Source organism: Arachis stenosperma, chromosome 9 (genome assembly GCF_014773155.1).
Source record: "Arachis stenosperma cultivar V10309 chromosome 9, arast.V10309.gnm1.PFL2, whole genome shotgun sequence".
Classification (NCBI taxonomy): domain Eukaryota; kingdom Viridiplantae; phylum Streptophyta; class Magnoliopsida; order Fabales; family Fabaceae; genus Arachis; species Arachis stenosperma.
In genome coordinates, this window is record NC_080385.1 from 117,106,629 (window position 1) to 117,124,749 (window position 18,121).

Below are 18,121 nucleotides of genomic sequence, written 5' to 3' on the forward strand. Positions count from 1 at the left end.
GACATACTCATCCTCTTCAGAGGAAGAATACTCATCAGAGCTCATGAATGGCAGAAGTAAGTCCAGTGGAATCTCTATGGTCTCATTTTGAGCCTCAGATTCCCATGGTTCCTCATTAGGGAACTCAGTGGAGGCCAGTGGACGTCCATTGAGGTCTTCCTCAGTGGCGTTCACTGCCTCTCCTTCCTCTCCAAATTCGGCCATGTTGATGGCCTTGCACTCTCCTTTTGGATTTTCTTCTGTATTGCTTGGAAGAGTACTAGGAGAGAGTTCAGTAACTTTCTTGCTCAGCTGTCCCACTTGTGCCTCCAAGTTTCTAATGGAGGACCTTGTTCATTCATGAAACTTTGAGTGGTTTTGATTAGATCAGAGACCATGGTTGCTAAGTCAGAGTGGTTCTACTTAGAATTCTCTGTCTGTTGCTGAGAAGATGATGGAAAAGGCTTGCCATTGCTAAACCTGTTTCTTCCACCATTATTGTTGTTGAAACCTTGTTGAGGTCTCTGTTGATCCTTCCATGAGAAATTTGGGTGATTTCTCCATGAAGAATTATAGGTGTTTCCATAGGGTTCTCCCATGTAATTCACCTCTTCCATTGAAGGGTTCTCAGGATCATAAGCTTCTTCCTCGGATGAAGCATCCTTAGTACTGCTTGGTGCATTTTGCATTCCAGACAGACTTTGAGAAATCAAATTGACTTGTTGAGTCAATATCTTGTTCTGAGCCAATATGGCATTCAGAGTATCAATCTCAAGAACTCCTTTCTTCTGATTTGTCCCATTGTTCACAGGATTCCTTTCAGAAGTGTACATGAATTGGTTATTTGCAACCATTTCAATTAGTTCTTGAGCATCTGTAGGCGTCTTCTTCAGATGAAGTGATCCTCCAGCAGAGCTATCCAAAGACATCTTGGATAGTTCAGAGAGACCATCATAGAAAATACCTATGATACTCCATTCAGAAAGCATGTCAGAGGGACACTTTCTGATTAATTGTTTGTATCTTTTCCAAGCTTCATAGAGGGATTCTCCTTCCTTCTGTCTGAAGGTTTGGACTTCCACTCTAAGCTTACTCAATTTTTGAGGTGGAAAGAACTTTGCCAAGAAGGCATTGACTAGCTTTTCCCAAGAGTTCAGGCTTTCTTTAGGTTGTGAGTCCAACCATGTCCTAGCTCTGTCTCTTACAGCAAAAGAGAATAGCATTAGTCTGTAGACCTCAGGGTCAACCCCATTAGTCTTGACAGTGTCACAGATTTGCAAGAATTCAGCTAAAAACTGATGAGGATCTTCCAATGGAAGTCCATGGAACTTGCAATTCTGTTGCATTAGAGAAACTAATTGAGGCTTAAGCTCAAAGTTGTTTGCTCCAATGGCAGGGATGGAGATGCTTCTCCCATAGAAGTCGGGAGTAGGTGCAGTAAAGTCACCCAGCACCTTCCTTGCATTGTTTGCATTGTTGTTGTTTTCGGCTGCCATGTCTTCTTCTTTGAAGATTTCTGTTAGGTCCTCTACAGAGAGTTGTGCCTTAGCTTCTCTTAGCTTTCGCTTCAAGGTCCTTTCAGGTTCAGGGTCAGCTTCAACAAGAATGCCTTTGTCTTTGTTCCTGCTCATATGAAAGAGAAGAGAACAAGAAAATATGGAATCCTCTATGTCACAGTATAGAGATTCCTTGAGGTGTCAGAAGAAAAGAAAATAGAAGAAAGAGGTAGAAGAATTCGAACTTAGTGAGATAGAGGTCGAATTGTGCATTGAAGGGAGTGGTACTCCATAAATAGAAGGATGTGAGAAGAGGAGAAGAAATTTCGAAAATTAAGTTAAAAAGATTAAAAACATTTTGAAAAACTTTAATTGATTTTCGAAAACCAAGAGTGGGAAAGAAATCAAGTAATTTTTGAAAAAGATTTTGAAATTAGAAATCAAAAAGATATGATTGAAAACTATTTTTTGAAAAAAAGATGTGATTAAAAAGATATGATTGAAAAGTTATATTTTAAAAAGATATGATTAAAAAAATATGATTTGAAAACAATTTTTTAAAAAGATTTGATTTTAAAAATTAATGACTTGCCTAACAAGAAAAGATATGATTCAAACATTAAACCTTTCTCAACAGAAAAGGCAACATACTTGAAATGTTGAATCAAATCATTGATTGTTAGCAAGTATCTTTGAAAAAGGAAAGAAATTGATTTTGAAAAAGATTTGATTAAAAAGATATGATTTGAAAAAGATTTGATTTTGAAAAACTTTGAAAACTTGAAAAAAAATTGATTTGAAAACAAGATCTTCCCTCTTGTGCCATCCTGGCGTTAAACGCCCAGAATGGTGCACATTCTGGCGTTTAACGCCCAATGCACTACCTTTTTGGGCGTTAAACGCCCAACCAGGTACCCTGGCTGGCGTTTAAACGCCAGTCTGTCCTCCTTCACTGGGCGTTTTGAACGCCCAGCTTTTTCTGTGTAATTTCTCTGCTGTATGTTCTGAATCTTCAATTCTCTGTGTTATTGACTTGAAAAGACACAAATTAAAAATATTTTTGGATTTTTAATAATGAGAAATAATCAAAATGCAACTAAAATCAAATAACAATGCATGCAAGACACCAAACTTAGCAGTTTGTATACTACTGACACTAACAAAATGAGAATGCACATGAGAAACAACAAAACACTCAAGTCAAGAGAACTCAAAGATCAGAGCAAGGAAATCATCAAGAACATCTTGAAGATTAATGAAGACACATGAATGAATGCAAGAAGAATAGAAACATGCAATTGACACCAAACTTAACATGAGACACTAGACTCAAACAGGAAATATTTTTGGTTTTTATGATTTTGTAAATTTTTTTGTGCTTTTTCGAAAATTAAGTGGAAAAAGAAAATAAAGGTATCAAAATTCTTAATGAGAATTCCAGGAATCATGCAATGTTAGTCTAAAGCTTTAGTCTAAAGAAATTAGACATGGCCAGCCAAGCTTCAGCAGGACATTGCATTCAAGAGCTAAATTGATGAGAATCAATCAGCTTTGGTGATGATAAGATCATCACCTTGAAACACTAGAATTCATTCTTAAGAACTCTGAAAATAAATACCTAATCTAAGCAACAAGATGAACCGTCAGTTGTCCATACTCGAAACAATCCCCGACAACGGCGCCAAAAACTTGGTGCACGAAATTGTGATCATCAATGGCGCCATCAACATGGTACGCTCATTGCAATCTCAACTCTCTATCACAACTCCACACAACTAACCAGCAAGTGCACTGGGTCGTCCAAGTAATAAACTTTACGCGAGTAAGGGTCGATCCCACGGAGATTGTTGGTATGAAGCAAGCTATGGTCACCTTGTAAATCTTAGTCAGGCAGACTCAAATGGGTATGGGTGATATATGAATAAAACATAAAGATAAAGATAGAGATACTTATGTATATCATTGGTGAGAGCTTCAGATAAGCGTATGAAGATGCTTGTCCCTTCCGTCTCTCTGCTTTCCTACTGTCTTCATCCAATCCTTCTTACTCCTTTCCATGGCAAGCTTATGCAAGGGTTTCACCGTTGTCAGTGGCTACCTCCCATCCTCTCAGTGGAAATGTTCAACGCACCCTGTCACGGCACGGCTATCCATCTGTCGGTTCTCGATCAGGCCGGAATAGAATCCAGTGATTCTTTTGCGTCTGTCACTAACGCCCCGCCCTTAGGAGTTTGAAGCACGTCACAGTCATTCAATCATTGAATCCTACTCAGAATACCACAGACAAGGTTAGACCTTCCGGATTCTCTTGAATGCCGCCATCAGTTCTTGCCTATACCACGAAGACTCTGATCTCACGGAATGGTTAGCTCGTTTGTCAGGCGAGTACTCGGTTGTCAGGCGATCAACCATGCATCGTGTATCAGGAATACAAGAGATATTCACTCAATCTAAGGTAGAACGGAGGTGGTTGTCAGTCACACGTTCATAGGTGAGAATGATGATGAGTGTCACAGATCATCACATTCATCAAGTTGAAGAACAAGTGATATCTTGGAACAAGAACAAGCGGAATTGAATAGAAGAACAATAGTAATTGCATTAATACTCGAGGTACAGCAGAGCCCCACACCTTAATCTATGGTGTGTAGAAACTCCACCGTTGAAAATACATAAGAACAAGGTCTAGGCATGGCCGAATGGCCAGCCTCCCCAAGTGATCAAAAGATCTAAAGATCAAAAGATTCCAAAGATCAGAAGATTCTTAATACAATAGTAAAAGGTCCTATATATAGAGAACTAGTAGCCTAGAGTGTACAGAGATGAGTAAATGACATAAAAATCCACTTCCGGGCCCACTTGGTGTGTGCTTGGGCTGAGCATTGAAGCATTTTCGTGTAGAGACTCTTCTTGGAGTTAAACGCCAGCTTTTGTGCCAGTTTGGGCGTTTAACTCCCACTTTGGTGCCAGTTCCGGCGTTTAACGCTGGGAAATCTGAGGGTGACTTTGAACGCTGGTTTGGGCCATCAAATCTTGGGCAAAGTATGGACTATCATATATTGCTGGAAAGCCCAGGATGTCTACTTTCCAACGCCGTTGAGAGCGCGCCAATTGGGCTTCTATAGCTCCAGAAAATTCACTTCGAGTGCAGGGAGGTCAGAATCCAACAGCATCTGCAGTCCTTTTCAGTCTCTGAATTAGATTTTTGCTCAGGTCCCTCAATTTCAGCCAGAAAATACCTGAAATCACAGAAAAACACACAAACTCATAGTAAAGTCCAGAAAAGTGAATTTTAACTAAAAACTAATAAAAATATACTAAAAACTCAACTAAATATACTAAAAACATACTAAAAACAATGCCAAAAAGCGTACAAATTATCCGCTCATCAGTACGTGTTGTCCACGCGTACGCGTGGATTGAGTTTTCTCCAGGTCACGCGTGCGCGTGATCCACGTGTGTGCGTCACCTATCTTCAAAGAAACTATGGTGAATTATCTATTGTTGCAAAGCCCAGGATGTTAGCTTTCCAACGCAACTAAAACTGCGTCATTTGGACCTTTGTAGCTCAAATTATGGTCGATTTAGTACCAAGAGGTCAGGCTGGACAGCTTTAGCAGTTTCTTGAGTTTCTTGTATTCCTTCCACTTCTGCATGCTTCCTTTCCATTCTCTAAGTCATTCTTACCCTGTAATCTCTGAAAATACTTAACACACATATCACAGCATCGAATGATAATAAGAGGGGATTTAAACATAGCAAATTTAAGGCCAAAGAAGCATGTTATCAATCATAGCACAAAGTTAGGAAGGAAAAATGTAAAACCATACAAATAGTATGAATAAGTGTGCAAAGGCTTGATAAAAAACACTCAAATTAGCACAAGATAAACCATAAAATAGTCGTTTATCACTCAGCCTCCGTGCATCCTACGCCGTGAAAGACGTCAGAATACTCCTTCGTCTCCGATTTCATGGGGATCCCAAATAGTGTAATTATTGAGGGATGTTTCTTTATTCTTTAGATGGATATTTCTTCTTTAAACATGTGTTTCATAGCTCTTTAGATAGATGTTTCTTTGCATTGTATATAGATTTTTCTAAATTTAGGATTGCAGATGTTCTTCATTATTGATGGATGTTTCTTTCTTCTTTAGAAGGATATTTATTTTTATTGTACATGCATGTTTCTTAGTATATGATTGTGGATTTTTTTGTGTATACTATTTGAAATGATTTCTTCTCCTTATTGGATCTATATGAATAAGTAGATTTTTCTATTTAGCGTTAGTAGACGTTTCTTTTATGACTTGGCAGTTTTATCAGGTTTTAGATGCTTTTTTTTCTCACTTATTGAATATTTTTATTGATTTATTTGTTATTTATTTTTTGATTAATTGGATGTTTCTTTTTTATTAATTGGATATTTTTTGGTATGAGTGGATCTTTTGGAAGTCATCAGATATTTTTTTTTCAATTTATTGGATGCTTTTTTTTATTAATTGGATGTTTCTTGTACTGTTATTCATGATTTTTAATTTTTATTATATTTACCATCAGGCTATAATATATGGGTGGAAGGATCTTGATATGATCAGAGAGGCTGTAGAAAAAATGATGATCGATAAATTAAATGAAGATATTATCCAGCATGAATGAAAGGATATAGATGTGTAATCATTGGACAGCACTATCTCTTTCTCAACTGAAAAAAAAAACTTTATGAACAAGATAGCTGAGAGGGAAGGTGATGTGTTGATTGACGCGCTGCGATGGTGGACGACATTTGGTGGCACTGCACCTTGCTGTGGTTGATGCTACGACGTTGCTTCCATTGCAGTGCGGTCGAAGCAGAAGGCGTGAGTGTAATTATGAAGGATCTGTGTGAATTGAAAGCCGCCGTGGGTGTAGGGGGTTGTTTTGTTTTTATTTTTGAGTTATTCTAATGAGACATTTTTTGTTGCAGTGGGTTTTTGGGTCTAGCCTAATAAGAGTTGTCAGGAGTTGACTAGGCCCCATGTTAGTTACCTAGCGAGATTGTAATCTAAATTCACTACAAGAAAAAGCAATATTTGTAACAAAAAAAAATTGTTACAAAAAATCAGAATTTTGAAACAAAAAGAATTTGTAACAAAAAAAGAATTGTTGCAGTATGTCCCGTTACAAAAAGTTTTGTAATAAATAATGAAATCGTTAAAATTCAAAGTAATATTTTGTAACAAATTTTTTGATACAAAAATCAAAATTCGTTACAATAGTGATAATAAATTTTGATCTTTAAAATATTTTTGGTGACAATATATTTTTTTCTACCAAAAAATTTTGTTACAAAATATAACTTGATTTTGTGACTTTTTTTGTTACAAAGGCACAATATTTATTTTGTAACAATTTTTTTTAATAAAAATTACATACATATTTTACCAAATTATTTTTTAATTAATTGATATATCAACTACTTTATTGAGCAAGTCAACATTTACATAATATGTAAAAACATAGATAATTCAAACATGCTTCATTTAACTAAAATTATTTTAAAACAAAATAACATTAATATCTACATTGATTAGTTCTACAAGTTATATTTCTTACACAAATTCAACCAAAAATTAAAAGTCTAACATAAATTAGTGTCTCTATGAATCAAAATATTCTTGAGTCCTTTAGGTAGCATGTTGTCACCATTTTAGCACTCCTATAAATGAGAAAAACCAAAACAAGAAATTAAAAACAAGATATAACACCAATTACAATTTTTTCCATTAATATTAATTCAAAATTTTTAGACAAATTTTGGCAAAACCTCCCCCTAAAACTTGGATATTTTCACCGTCTATGGTTCCATCAATAACAACCAATTCATTACTTATTTCTCAGCCAATACACAACTAAATTTATCAAATCAAATAATAAGACATTTGTCATTTATCAACTATGACACAAGTAAAATGTAATAAATAGATCTATATACAATTAAACCATACTATTAATATATGAATCATCTATGAATATGTACTAAAACCATAAGCAATTTTAGAGATACCTTCAATCCAAAAAAACACAAAGCAATACCCCAAACTAGCATCTATTTTTGTTAACCTACCATTCATTTCTAGTTCCTTTTTTATTTTGGATTCATGTGTTTGATTTGACTTTGATGAAAATCCTACACTAAGGATCTCAATGTTGTTACTTAGTGTCAGCAATAAACAAGGAAAATTTGACAAAGGTAAAGTTCAGAGGAGAAAACATTAGAGGTGAGGGAGATTAAAGAGGGCAACATCAACAACATGAAGGACCTAGGCTCAGAAGTCAGAACCAAAACTACAGATCCAGAGATTAATACTAAGTTGTGGATAGGGTCAAATGAATGAATATGAATGCATTGAATCAGTCATCGTTATAATAATAATAAAAGTATAAAAAAGGCATCATGATATGATATAAAAGAATACATTTTGGGGAAGCAAATAAATGTTCAGTTTGCCCAAAAACATCAAAATGAAAATATTGTATTACTCTCATAAGTCACAACAGCAAAAGGATCGTTGGGAATTGATTTAATCATAGCAGTTGCATTCAAAAATTAATTTAGCCACCATTAATTCTTGAGGATAACCCCATGTCAATTCTTTTTCTCTTTTAACTATCATAAAAATAATATATGAAGTTTACTGGTTTAACTAACAGCACTGTGATGCCTGAAAGGGACTGCTTTCTCTATTAAGATAGATGTGGTTTCACTAAAAAGAATGAGAATGTTATTTTTTTCTAGCCAAAAGACAAAACAATAACTTAAGTATATTTTTTTAAAAAAAAATAAAGTTCCAAGCTATTTGAACTAAAGAAATGTTTATCATAATTTTTAGCAATGCGTACATAGTACACACCTAGACAAGTTAACATATCTTCTAAGATAACATCAAGGAACAACTGAATTAAAACTAAAGGAAAGCTCATAAAACAAAATTAGAACATAATTGTTAATAGAGTATTACCATAAACAGAAACAGAACCAAATAGTCTCACCACATGAAACGAACCAGCAGCGATCTCTCAACCGATCAGGCGGCAGCTCTGGCAATTACCACTAGTGACGACGGCTACCTGAAGCTCCGGTGGTGGATTTTCGAAGACCAGAGACACAACGACACGACTGTAATAGAAATCAATGACAACAATATTCCCAGAAATTAAAGGAAATCAAAATCAGAGGGGAGAACGCCCTTACCGACTGTGGATCCCAGTGAGGCAGCGTTGTTTTCCGGCGACAGGGGCTCAATGACGCAACCCCTAATAGCGGCGACGACGGTGACTCTATGAACGACGACTAGGCGCAGTAGCGCGAATAGTGCCTCCTCCTTTTTCCTCGGTCTTCCTCCCTTCACGTATTTGTCTCTCCTGCGCATCCTCAGCGTCGTCCGTGATGGGAGATGCAATGGCGGTGGATGCTGACAACGATCTGCTCGCAATGAAGACGACGACGGTGGCAGCTTCCCTTGGCGATAGCAGAACTCAAACTAATGGTGCGATGGAGGCACAACAGCGCTCCTTCCTCGCACAGATCTTCCTCTCACTCAACTTCTCCCCCTTCCTGGCGGCAACACGACGGCGCGGCGGCAGTGATGCCCACCGGCGCCGTCCTCCCTGTTCACCGTCTCCTTCTCTTGCTTTCTGATTTCAGCTTCCCCCTTTCTTTTCCTTTCTTTCCCTCTCTGTTCTTCCCCTCTTCATTCTTCCCTTTCTCTTGCCGTGTGTGTGTTTTTGTGTTGCGTGTGCATTTGGGAAAAAGAGGTGTGGGGCTTGGGAGTATTTAGGGTTAGGGTAAGTGACAGTGAGTGAGTGAGTGTGATTAGGATTAGGGTAAAATTAGGGTTAGGATTTTCAACTTGAGAATTAGAGTTTAGTTTTAAAAAAATATAAAATTAGATATTTTTGGATAAATTGAGATTTGATAATTTTAATTAAATTAGATATAGAATATTAAATATTTTTTAAAATTATATAAGTTTTATTAATTTTAAATTTAAAATCTCATCACTTTGATTTAATTATTTTTTAATAAATAATTTTTTGAAAGTAAAATAATGAATAATTATAATTAATCACAAATAATTTATTATTTAATTTTTAACGACCATAAATTTTACATGCTTAATAATAGGTGTTGGGTTATGGTTGGTTTAAAATTTTAATAGAGAGAAGGAAAAAAACCAGAACTCTATATTTTGTTCTTAAGGAAGATTTTCAAAAATTTATTTAAATGTAAAAATATATTAAATTTTAGAGTGATAATGAAACAAAAAATAATATTTGTTATAAATTTATCTTAAATAAAAGAAGGAGGGTGACCCAGCAAGCGGTTTTGCCTTCTGCAATGAGTAAAAATTATATATTAGTTTTATAAAAAGTTATAAAATAATATATGCCATTTTTAAAAATTATTAATTTAATCTTTAATTTTTTATATAAAACATTTAATTAATATAAATAATATTTTAAAAAATTAAATTTTTAAAACAAAATAAAATTATGTTAAAAATTTTCATATTTAAAAAAAATTTAGATAAAAAAATTCTTGTATTTTGTGATAAACAAATAACTTATTACAAATAATATTGAATTTTGTGACAAATTAATTTTTTGTTACAAAATAATTAGAGTTTTTAAAACAAATGGATAATTTGTTACAAACTATTTAGAACTTTTGCAACAACTTCATCTTTTGTTATAAAATATTATAAAATTTTACAACAAAACACCAGTTTGTTATAAAAGCCAATATAATTTGTAACAAAAAAATTAAATCGTTACAAAATAACAATAAATTTTGTAACAAATTAGATTGTTGTTACGAAACATTGTTTTTATGTAACAATCACTAATTTTATTACAAAAAAGTAATTTTTTATAACAATTTTAAATTTGTTACAAAATTTTTGTTACAGATGTTCACTACAAGATTTTTATTATTTTGTGGCAGTTTTTTTTCAAGTTTGTGGAGGTTTCAAACCCCCACAAAACAGATCGTGGCAGTTTCACAAACCTCCAAAATTTGAGGTGCCACAAGCTTATTTGTGGCAGTTTTGGTAAACTGTCAGGACATCATTTAGTGGCGGTTTTTTGTGAGTTTTGTAAGGGTTTCGAGTTGATGTATTGTGGCATTTTTTTACTATTTCTGTGGCGGTTTAAAACCTCCACAAACATCATTTTTCAATTAAAAAAAATTAGCAACCTGTGTTAGTTTCAAACACCCTAACAAACCCTTTAATAAATTTTTTTATCAATGCCCCAAAATTCAACCCCTCATTATTATTCGTCCTAAAATACTCGTCTATTTCACAACCTTCTATTAGATTATAAATCTCTTTCATTTCATAATTATTTAATCTAAGGATGATCAACATTGAATGCAAATATGCAGTTAAAAAAACACCTTTCCAATACTCATACAATATTTAAATAGAATTCTAGTATGAAAATTAACAAGGATCAAGTGGTCATCATTATACCCTTTTAAATTATGGCTGCATTTTGCTCTTGCCACTGCCCATCCCTTAGAACCTGCAAAATTGCATATAATATAATCATACTCATTAATGGCAAGGAATTAGTCTATGTAGCATATGCATATAATATAGCTAATGAATTCCAGAAACATATGTCAAAGAGAAAGAATAATACCTTTGTTTTAGGAGCTAAATGAACCATCAGTGTTGTTGCAGCATTATTAGCATTATTTTCTCCTATGAAGCTTATTGTTGAGTTTATTACTAGTAGGCCTAAAATTCTAACAAACTCTTGCAATCAGGACATTCTCTGTGAAAAATCTCTCCAAATAAGTACCTAATGATTGGCTATATCATGCAATAAAGCAAAAAAAAATTAAATAAATAAATAATGAACTTGAGAATTTTTTTAGTGGTTTAATAATTGGCACGTTGTTCAAATAATTGGCACCGGTTTTCACATAACATTGTTCAAATAACAGATGCAAAGTATAATGGCATATTAAATGTGTTAAACCAATATAACACACTAATAAAAATCACATCACTTTCTTATATATTCATATCAATTGAAGATTTGGTAATTCAGTAAAGATTATGCAGACAAATATAAAGAGGAAGAGAAAAATGCATACTTCTTGTAAATACATGGAGTTGATGCTCCATCTCCATCCTCCCACTATGCCAAGAGTGATAGTCAAAAGGGTGTAGAACCTTCATTCACACGAAGGCAATGTTTTTTCTTGATATGTGCAAGGTGTTCTGCAAATATTGCAATCACATAGAACAAAATAAAGGTCATTTATTTAGTAATATATAATATCCACAAAACTAAGGATATCTTCAACATGTTGTTTCAAGTTTCAAGTTTCAAGTTTCAACCCAAACATAGAAAAATAGTAAGAGTGTTCAAGTAGGTGAATAATAAGCTTTTTCATATTCACTTTTCAAACTCATAAGGTTACTAAGTTAGGACAACAAGCAAATTATTTAAGCACAATGTTAGAGACACATTTAACTCTCAAGACTCTAACAAGTGCCAAGACTAAAAAGAATGTAACTAATATCTTCTTTCCTTTGTTTATAGCAAACTAACTCCCTAACTAACCAGTGATCCTTAAACTGCTATTCTAAGTGGTAATTACTAATTACTCTTGCAAGTTCATTTTGGTCTTTTGCAATCATCTTGAAGATTATTAATTTTGGGGTATCAGAGCCAGGGGTAACCATGTTGGGCTTGAGGAGGGTTCCCTCAAGAAGAACATGATGATCATTAGGTGCCTTGTAAACAGCAGCAAGAATAGATTTAGTAACAGCAGCACACTTAGCATTCAATACAACATATGAATACGTCAATTTCATAAAAATATATTACTATTTTGGATCAAATACTTATAGTAAATTTTTCAATAGTGAATGTGAATATAGCATATAATAGAGGTTCAAAAAGTTACACACATATATAAGTATACAATAAAATATGCATACATGAGAGAAAAATTGAAGTATTTGTGGATTCCATGTACTTGGCATCCTTGATAAGCTCATCTGGTATATCATAAAACAAACCATTTGGAATCCTATATATATATATATATATATATATATATATATATATATATATATATATATACTCGCATACTGAGACTATTGCAACATGTGATCTGTTCTGTTCCAAAAGAAGTTTCTGAATTTTGAAGTGCCTATATAGTTGCAAAACAACTTGAAGCAATTAAAAATTTTACATAAACCATGTAAACAAAATTAAAAAACCTTGAAAGAGTGAAGATATAATCCTTCACTGAGAGTATTCGAGATCAAGTCATTAATGAAAGACGAAATCAATGTACTACCTCAAGATCATGAATCATCATATATAAACTCAAGCTTAGTCTTAACTTGTTTTTTCTTATTCCATTTGTAACTTGATGGCTTCGATCTATTATGATATAGAGTGTGCAAGGATTAGTAAAGTGATATTAAATCAAAAATGAATCTCACCATAATTACAAATATGAAACTCAATATTATCAATATTGAAACACTAAGAGAAAAGAAAATATAGGCGCATTTAAGTTTAGGATACTTCAGTAAAGCTAGTCCAGAACTTGAGATTTCATGAACGAGATCAAAATCTCAATGAGCACACAGAAATCATAAACTTTCACTTCCTAATTTTCAGTTATAATCTACTGTAAAAAAATAAAAACTTCTCCATCCTCAACCCTAGAACACGACATTGAAGGCATACATAACATAAATTATAGACTACTCACCGATTTAAGATGCATCAAAGGCACAAGAACATTGAATAACCTGTCCGAATTTTCGTTATACAAAAGAAGAAGAAAAATCAATGAGGAATTGGAGAAGAGCATAATACTCGAATAGCATGAAATGTAAGATGCAATTAGGTCAAGACAATAGTACTCAAAGGCTTTAACGTTACGATCAACCAGATCTGGAGAGTAGATGAACTATGGTGGCGACAGAGGCGGCAATGGCTATGGCGGCAAACATAGGGTTTTGGTGGCGTGCTCTGTCTTCTCTCTGAATCTCTGTTTCGCTAACACTCAAATGTGGGAGTTCGTCTTTTCGGGGGTGAAGCAACGGAGTTTTTATTTTTAATTTTGAACTAATAGTGGAGTCTTTATTAATTATATCTGCGGGAGTTTTTCAAATTGTTAGAAATAAAATATATTGTGGAAGTTTTTTAAATTCCCACAAAAAAACTCCCATAAAAAAGCATAAATATTGTAGTGGTTTCATTTTCTTGTAGTGATTGGAGATGTAAAAACTGTATAAAAATAACTATTAAGCTTCATCGTATATACAATTTGATATCTTAAATATTTGTTGCTCTAACTCATTAATTTTTGGCACTTGATCGTTTGTCAATGTAATTAACTAAAAATATAATCTATTCAAAATGATATTTTATATTACTTTTTAAAAGAAGGGAAAAAAGGAAAGAAAAACGGAAAAGCAAACACAAAGAAAAGCAAGCAAATATCATTGAAGACAACAAACTAAACCCAAACAAAGAAAATGGACGAAATGCACACTGAAGAGACCAATAACAACAGTGGACTACCCTTGCCTTATCCGTAGTGGCATATCACTTACTGAGACAAACTAAAGACTAGTAGTCTTGTCCTTATTTATTCAAATTAAAATAAAAAACACAACACAATCTGGCGATAAGATAGGAAGAGGGGCCTTATTCAATATTCATCGTTGTTCCTCTTCAGTTGGACTTAAAAGTCCAAGATAAGATCTCGGTATTTTGCGAGTATTGCCCAGTAGAAGCAGATAGCCCTACCGCAACCTTTTGAGGAAGCTTAGTGCTCAAGTCGACGTCGTAAGAAAGAGTGTTAGGTTGGTTGTCGAGATATGTAGAAACACTGACGGTTATCCTCTTAAGGGCAGAGTTATATGTTATCTTTGCAGTAGTTACGGCTCCATCATGCCAGTTCCAGTAACCAACAGCCGATGACCTGATAGAGTTGATATTAATTCCGATGTGGGGATAACTGGGATCCCCAATCTCGAAATTGGAAAAGGTATCAAATTCAACAGCAACAATCTTGTCAGATGCATCGTTAAAGAGGCCGAGAAACTTCCCAGAAGATTCAGGTGGAATTTCAGTGTCAGCATTAGCAAGGAAGAAGGCAAGACCGTCACCAGGTCCGGGAGCAAATTCACTACTGTAGGGTTTTGAGATGCGAAAGACGAAGGTGGTTTCAAAGCCTGCTCGGAAACCACTGTGGTCGTACAGGTGCACAGGGTCGGAGAATAAAACTCGGCCAACTCTGTTTCCTAGTGGGTTGCCATCGCTGTCCAAGTTGGTGAGTCGAATGACATTGTGATCGGTAATGGTTGCATCTCCTTGGAATTTGATCTCTTTGGAGTTCGTGGGGGCAAATTTGTGCAAGTTAAATGAGACACCCATGGCTATGGCTTTGTGGCTTTTGGAAATGAAATGAGATGTGAGTTTGGGTTGGGATGCCAAGCCTACCGCAGCAGCTCGGTATTTATAGTGTGGCGATTGGAGTAAGTACACCTTAGCTTCTTAATTAGGTACGTAGTTTCGTATGCATGGCCTCTAACAACCATTAACACAATACGTCACGTCCATGCGGTAACATATATGGTGTCATCACCCCTATCATAAATGCTTCTATGTAAAATACACGTGATTCAGATTCAATTATGGATTTTTTAACATAAGCTGTCAAATTATAAAGGATTATTATAATCTAAGAGCCCTTAAACTAGACTTATTATAATAAGACCGTGCTAATATAGTCTCTCCAATATTATTTATTTATACATACTACACTACAAATTATTTTTAATCCTATGATTCCAACCATCCTCCGATCCGCGTGGGTTTTTCTTTAATTTATCCCTTCTTCATCTAAGTCTATATGAGGATTCACATGTTAACGTTGCACATGACGAGAGAAGATAATCAATGAGAAATGATAAATTAAAACAAATATGATAACTAGTATTTAATTTTGTTGTTCATTTCTTTGGTTTGATTATTATTTCTCTTAAACTATTTCTTGAACACTGAATATTTAATGCAACATAAAAATATGTCTTGTATTAAAATTTATTTTGATTTGAAATATTTTATACTTTTTAAAATACAGAAATAAAAATAATGAATCTTTTTCTTTTAAATCATGTTTAGGGAAATATATATATTGTTTTAAAATGATCCCATTTTAATTTACATTATTTAAATATTCTTTAAACAAAATATATAATTTATAAGAAAATTAATCACAAATCATAAGTTAATAACAAAAAGGAAATATGGAATTTCGGTATGATGAAGAATTATCCAATTAGGACAGAACCCACAAAAATGAAATAAAAAAGAAAGAAATAAAAGAAAAGAAAATCAACTTGTCATAAAATTTCGATTATACTTGGGATTATTTTGTGTGTGGTCACAAGCAAATGACTTATTTGGATTTTTATTTATAATTAATTATTATGTTAAAAAATGTATTTCGGGACTGATATATTACATATGATGATAATCTTATATAAGTTCATATTTTAGAATTTTTATTTAGATGAGTGGTTAACTTTTTATAGAGATATAATTATTTATAAATTTTTTATTATTTTAAATTTTTGAAATAATGAAGTAGTAATATAATATTATGATATAGTATCAAAATTTTAATGACTTAAAAATTTAGAGTTTAATCATTGTCAATCCTAAAAAAATTAATTTTAGCATAAGAGAATGAAGAATTATAAATTCCAATTTAAATTTCAAAGACGACAAAAAATATAAATGAACCCAAATTATTCTATTCCAAGATAAAAAAAGCTTCAATTTCAAAGTTCACAAATCCAAACAAACCAAGGACGTTAAGACTGAACAAAACCAAAATTATAACTCATATCTAATAAAAAATTATTTATTTTGGTTTTTCTTTCTATGCTCATTTCTTTTCCTTCTTTGGTTTTTCTTATTAAAATATTTTATCATAAAATATGCCTTTTTTTTCTTTTTAAATAGAGAGACTCAAAATCAAAACCTGAATATTTGAAATTAAGACTCAACGGAAAAAAAAAAGAAAAAAATTTCAACGTGCTTTGATGTATCTGTTGCATTTTCTTTATAACACTCCGAGTTTTTGAAAAATTAAATAATTAGTTATTCATAATTTATTATTGTATTTAAAAAAAATTATTTTTCTAAAAGTACTTAAATAAATCTTATAATATTTTAAGTTTAAAATCTATTAAAACTTTTAAATAATTTTTATTAATATGAGATATTCCAAAAAAAAAAGAAAAAAAAGAATAAATTATTATTATTATTATTATTATTATTATTATTATTATTATTATTATTATCCCTTGGCCAAAGCTTAAGGAAATTAAATATTAAGAAAGTAAAGATAAAGAAAGCAAACGTGGCTTGCATGTAAACTTATATATATATAATCATGACACATATTCATATCATTGTATTCATTAATCATCTTTACTTCATTTGCTTCGTTGTATCATCGAATCAATATGAGGGAATAAGAGAAAGAAAATTGACCGAGAGAGAAAGAAAGAGAACCGAAGTTCTTTTGATCTTCCGGCCTTGAATTTTTGTGATTCCGTAACTCCAATTGAAAATCTAATCCTGTAAAATTATTCGTATCTTCATCCTCTACATATTAACGTTATTTTTGTCTAGTAGAAGTTGACGGTGACGTAGTTCTTCTTTTCCTTGGGTTCGGCCAACTGAATTTTTAGGAGGCACATATGATTTCTGACGCTTTCCTCTTCAGTAGCTCGATCAAAAAGTTTTTCAGAATTTTCGTTGATTTTGATTTCATACGGAGGTAGGAAATTTATTTTTAAAGTTAAACGTTTTTTTAATTTAGAATGCCTACAAAGTTAATTAGATAATTGCAAATATATATATTAATAATAGTAATGTTATTGAGTATGAATTATTGCTTGAATGTGACTGGTTTGGTTGTTATGAGAGATTAATTGATGGAATTAAGCTTGGATTGAGGTTGTGAAAATGTGATTGATGTGAAATTTGATTGCATTTTATGTTAAATTCTGTTGATATATTGATATTTTGATGAAGTTATGTTTAGTCAGTTCGAGAATGGATAAATTTTTAAGTTAATATTTTGATAAAAATAAAACAGGTTTTCGGTCTCGTTGAAGGACAAGATATTAGTTTGAAAATTTTATTTTAAAGGATGTCATTATATTTTTATAAAAAGACTGAGGTTATGTTTATTATTATAAACTAAGTTTTGAAAGGAAAATGCTATTTTGAGTTTTTATTCAAAATTACTGCCACAGGAGAGCAGATGTGACATTGTTTGGGTCTTAGTGCCAAATGTAAAGTGGGGACGCCCACACACTGAGAACTTTTTTCCAGATGTACGCTTATTGATTTGGAAAGTCACACTGTATGCGGCCTAGCCGTACGACTTATAAGCACACTGATGCATCTGGAAAACCATATCTGGGACTCGTGCCCGGATAATGTCGGGAGCGGGTAGGCAACCGACACATGAGCTCATGGCCTGTATTAAGAATAGACATGCATCATGTTGTTTGCACATTTGCATTTGATTGTGTT

At 33.1% G+C, this 18,121-nt stretch overlaps 1 protein-coding gene and 1 long non-coding RNA gene across 3 annotated transcripts; both read right to left on the bottom strand.

Annotated features, from left to right (window-relative positions):
- Positions 1-7,127: 7,127 nt before the first annotated feature.
- Positions 7,128-13,597, bottom strand: LOC130951603 (uncharacterized). 2 transcript variants are annotated; one of them, XR_009074036.1, is made up of 6 exons: positions 13,417-13,597; positions 13,263-13,302; positions 11,622-11,748; positions 11,162-11,296; positions 10,990-11,041; positions 7,128-7,172 (listed from the first exon to the last, which is right to left on the bottom strand). It is a non-coding gene; the product is annotated as an uncharacterized LOC130951603 (long non-coding RNA). The 2 variants fall into 2 exon arrangements; XR_009074034.1 differs by lacking the exon at positions 7,128-7,172 and having other exon boundaries at positions 10,723-11,041.
- A 386-nt stretch (positions 13,598-13,983) lies between these two features.
- LOC130950957 (mannose-specific lectin alpha chain-like) lies at positions 13,984-15,000 on the bottom strand. Its single transcript, XM_057879565.1, has one exon. The coding sequence runs from the start codon at positions 14,936-14,938 to the stop codon at positions 14,234-14,236; it is 705 nt and encodes a 234-aa protein (XP_057735548.1). The 5' UTR covers positions 14,939-15,000; the 3' UTR covers positions 13,984-14,233.
- Between the last annotated feature and the right edge of the window lie 3,121 nt (positions 15,001-18,121).

Excerpts from the sequence above, each read along its gene's own strand:
- LOC130950957 (XM_057879565.1), bottom strand. The coding sequence starts at position 14,938 with ATGGGTGTCTCATTTAACTTGCACAAATTTGCCCCCACGAACTCCAAA.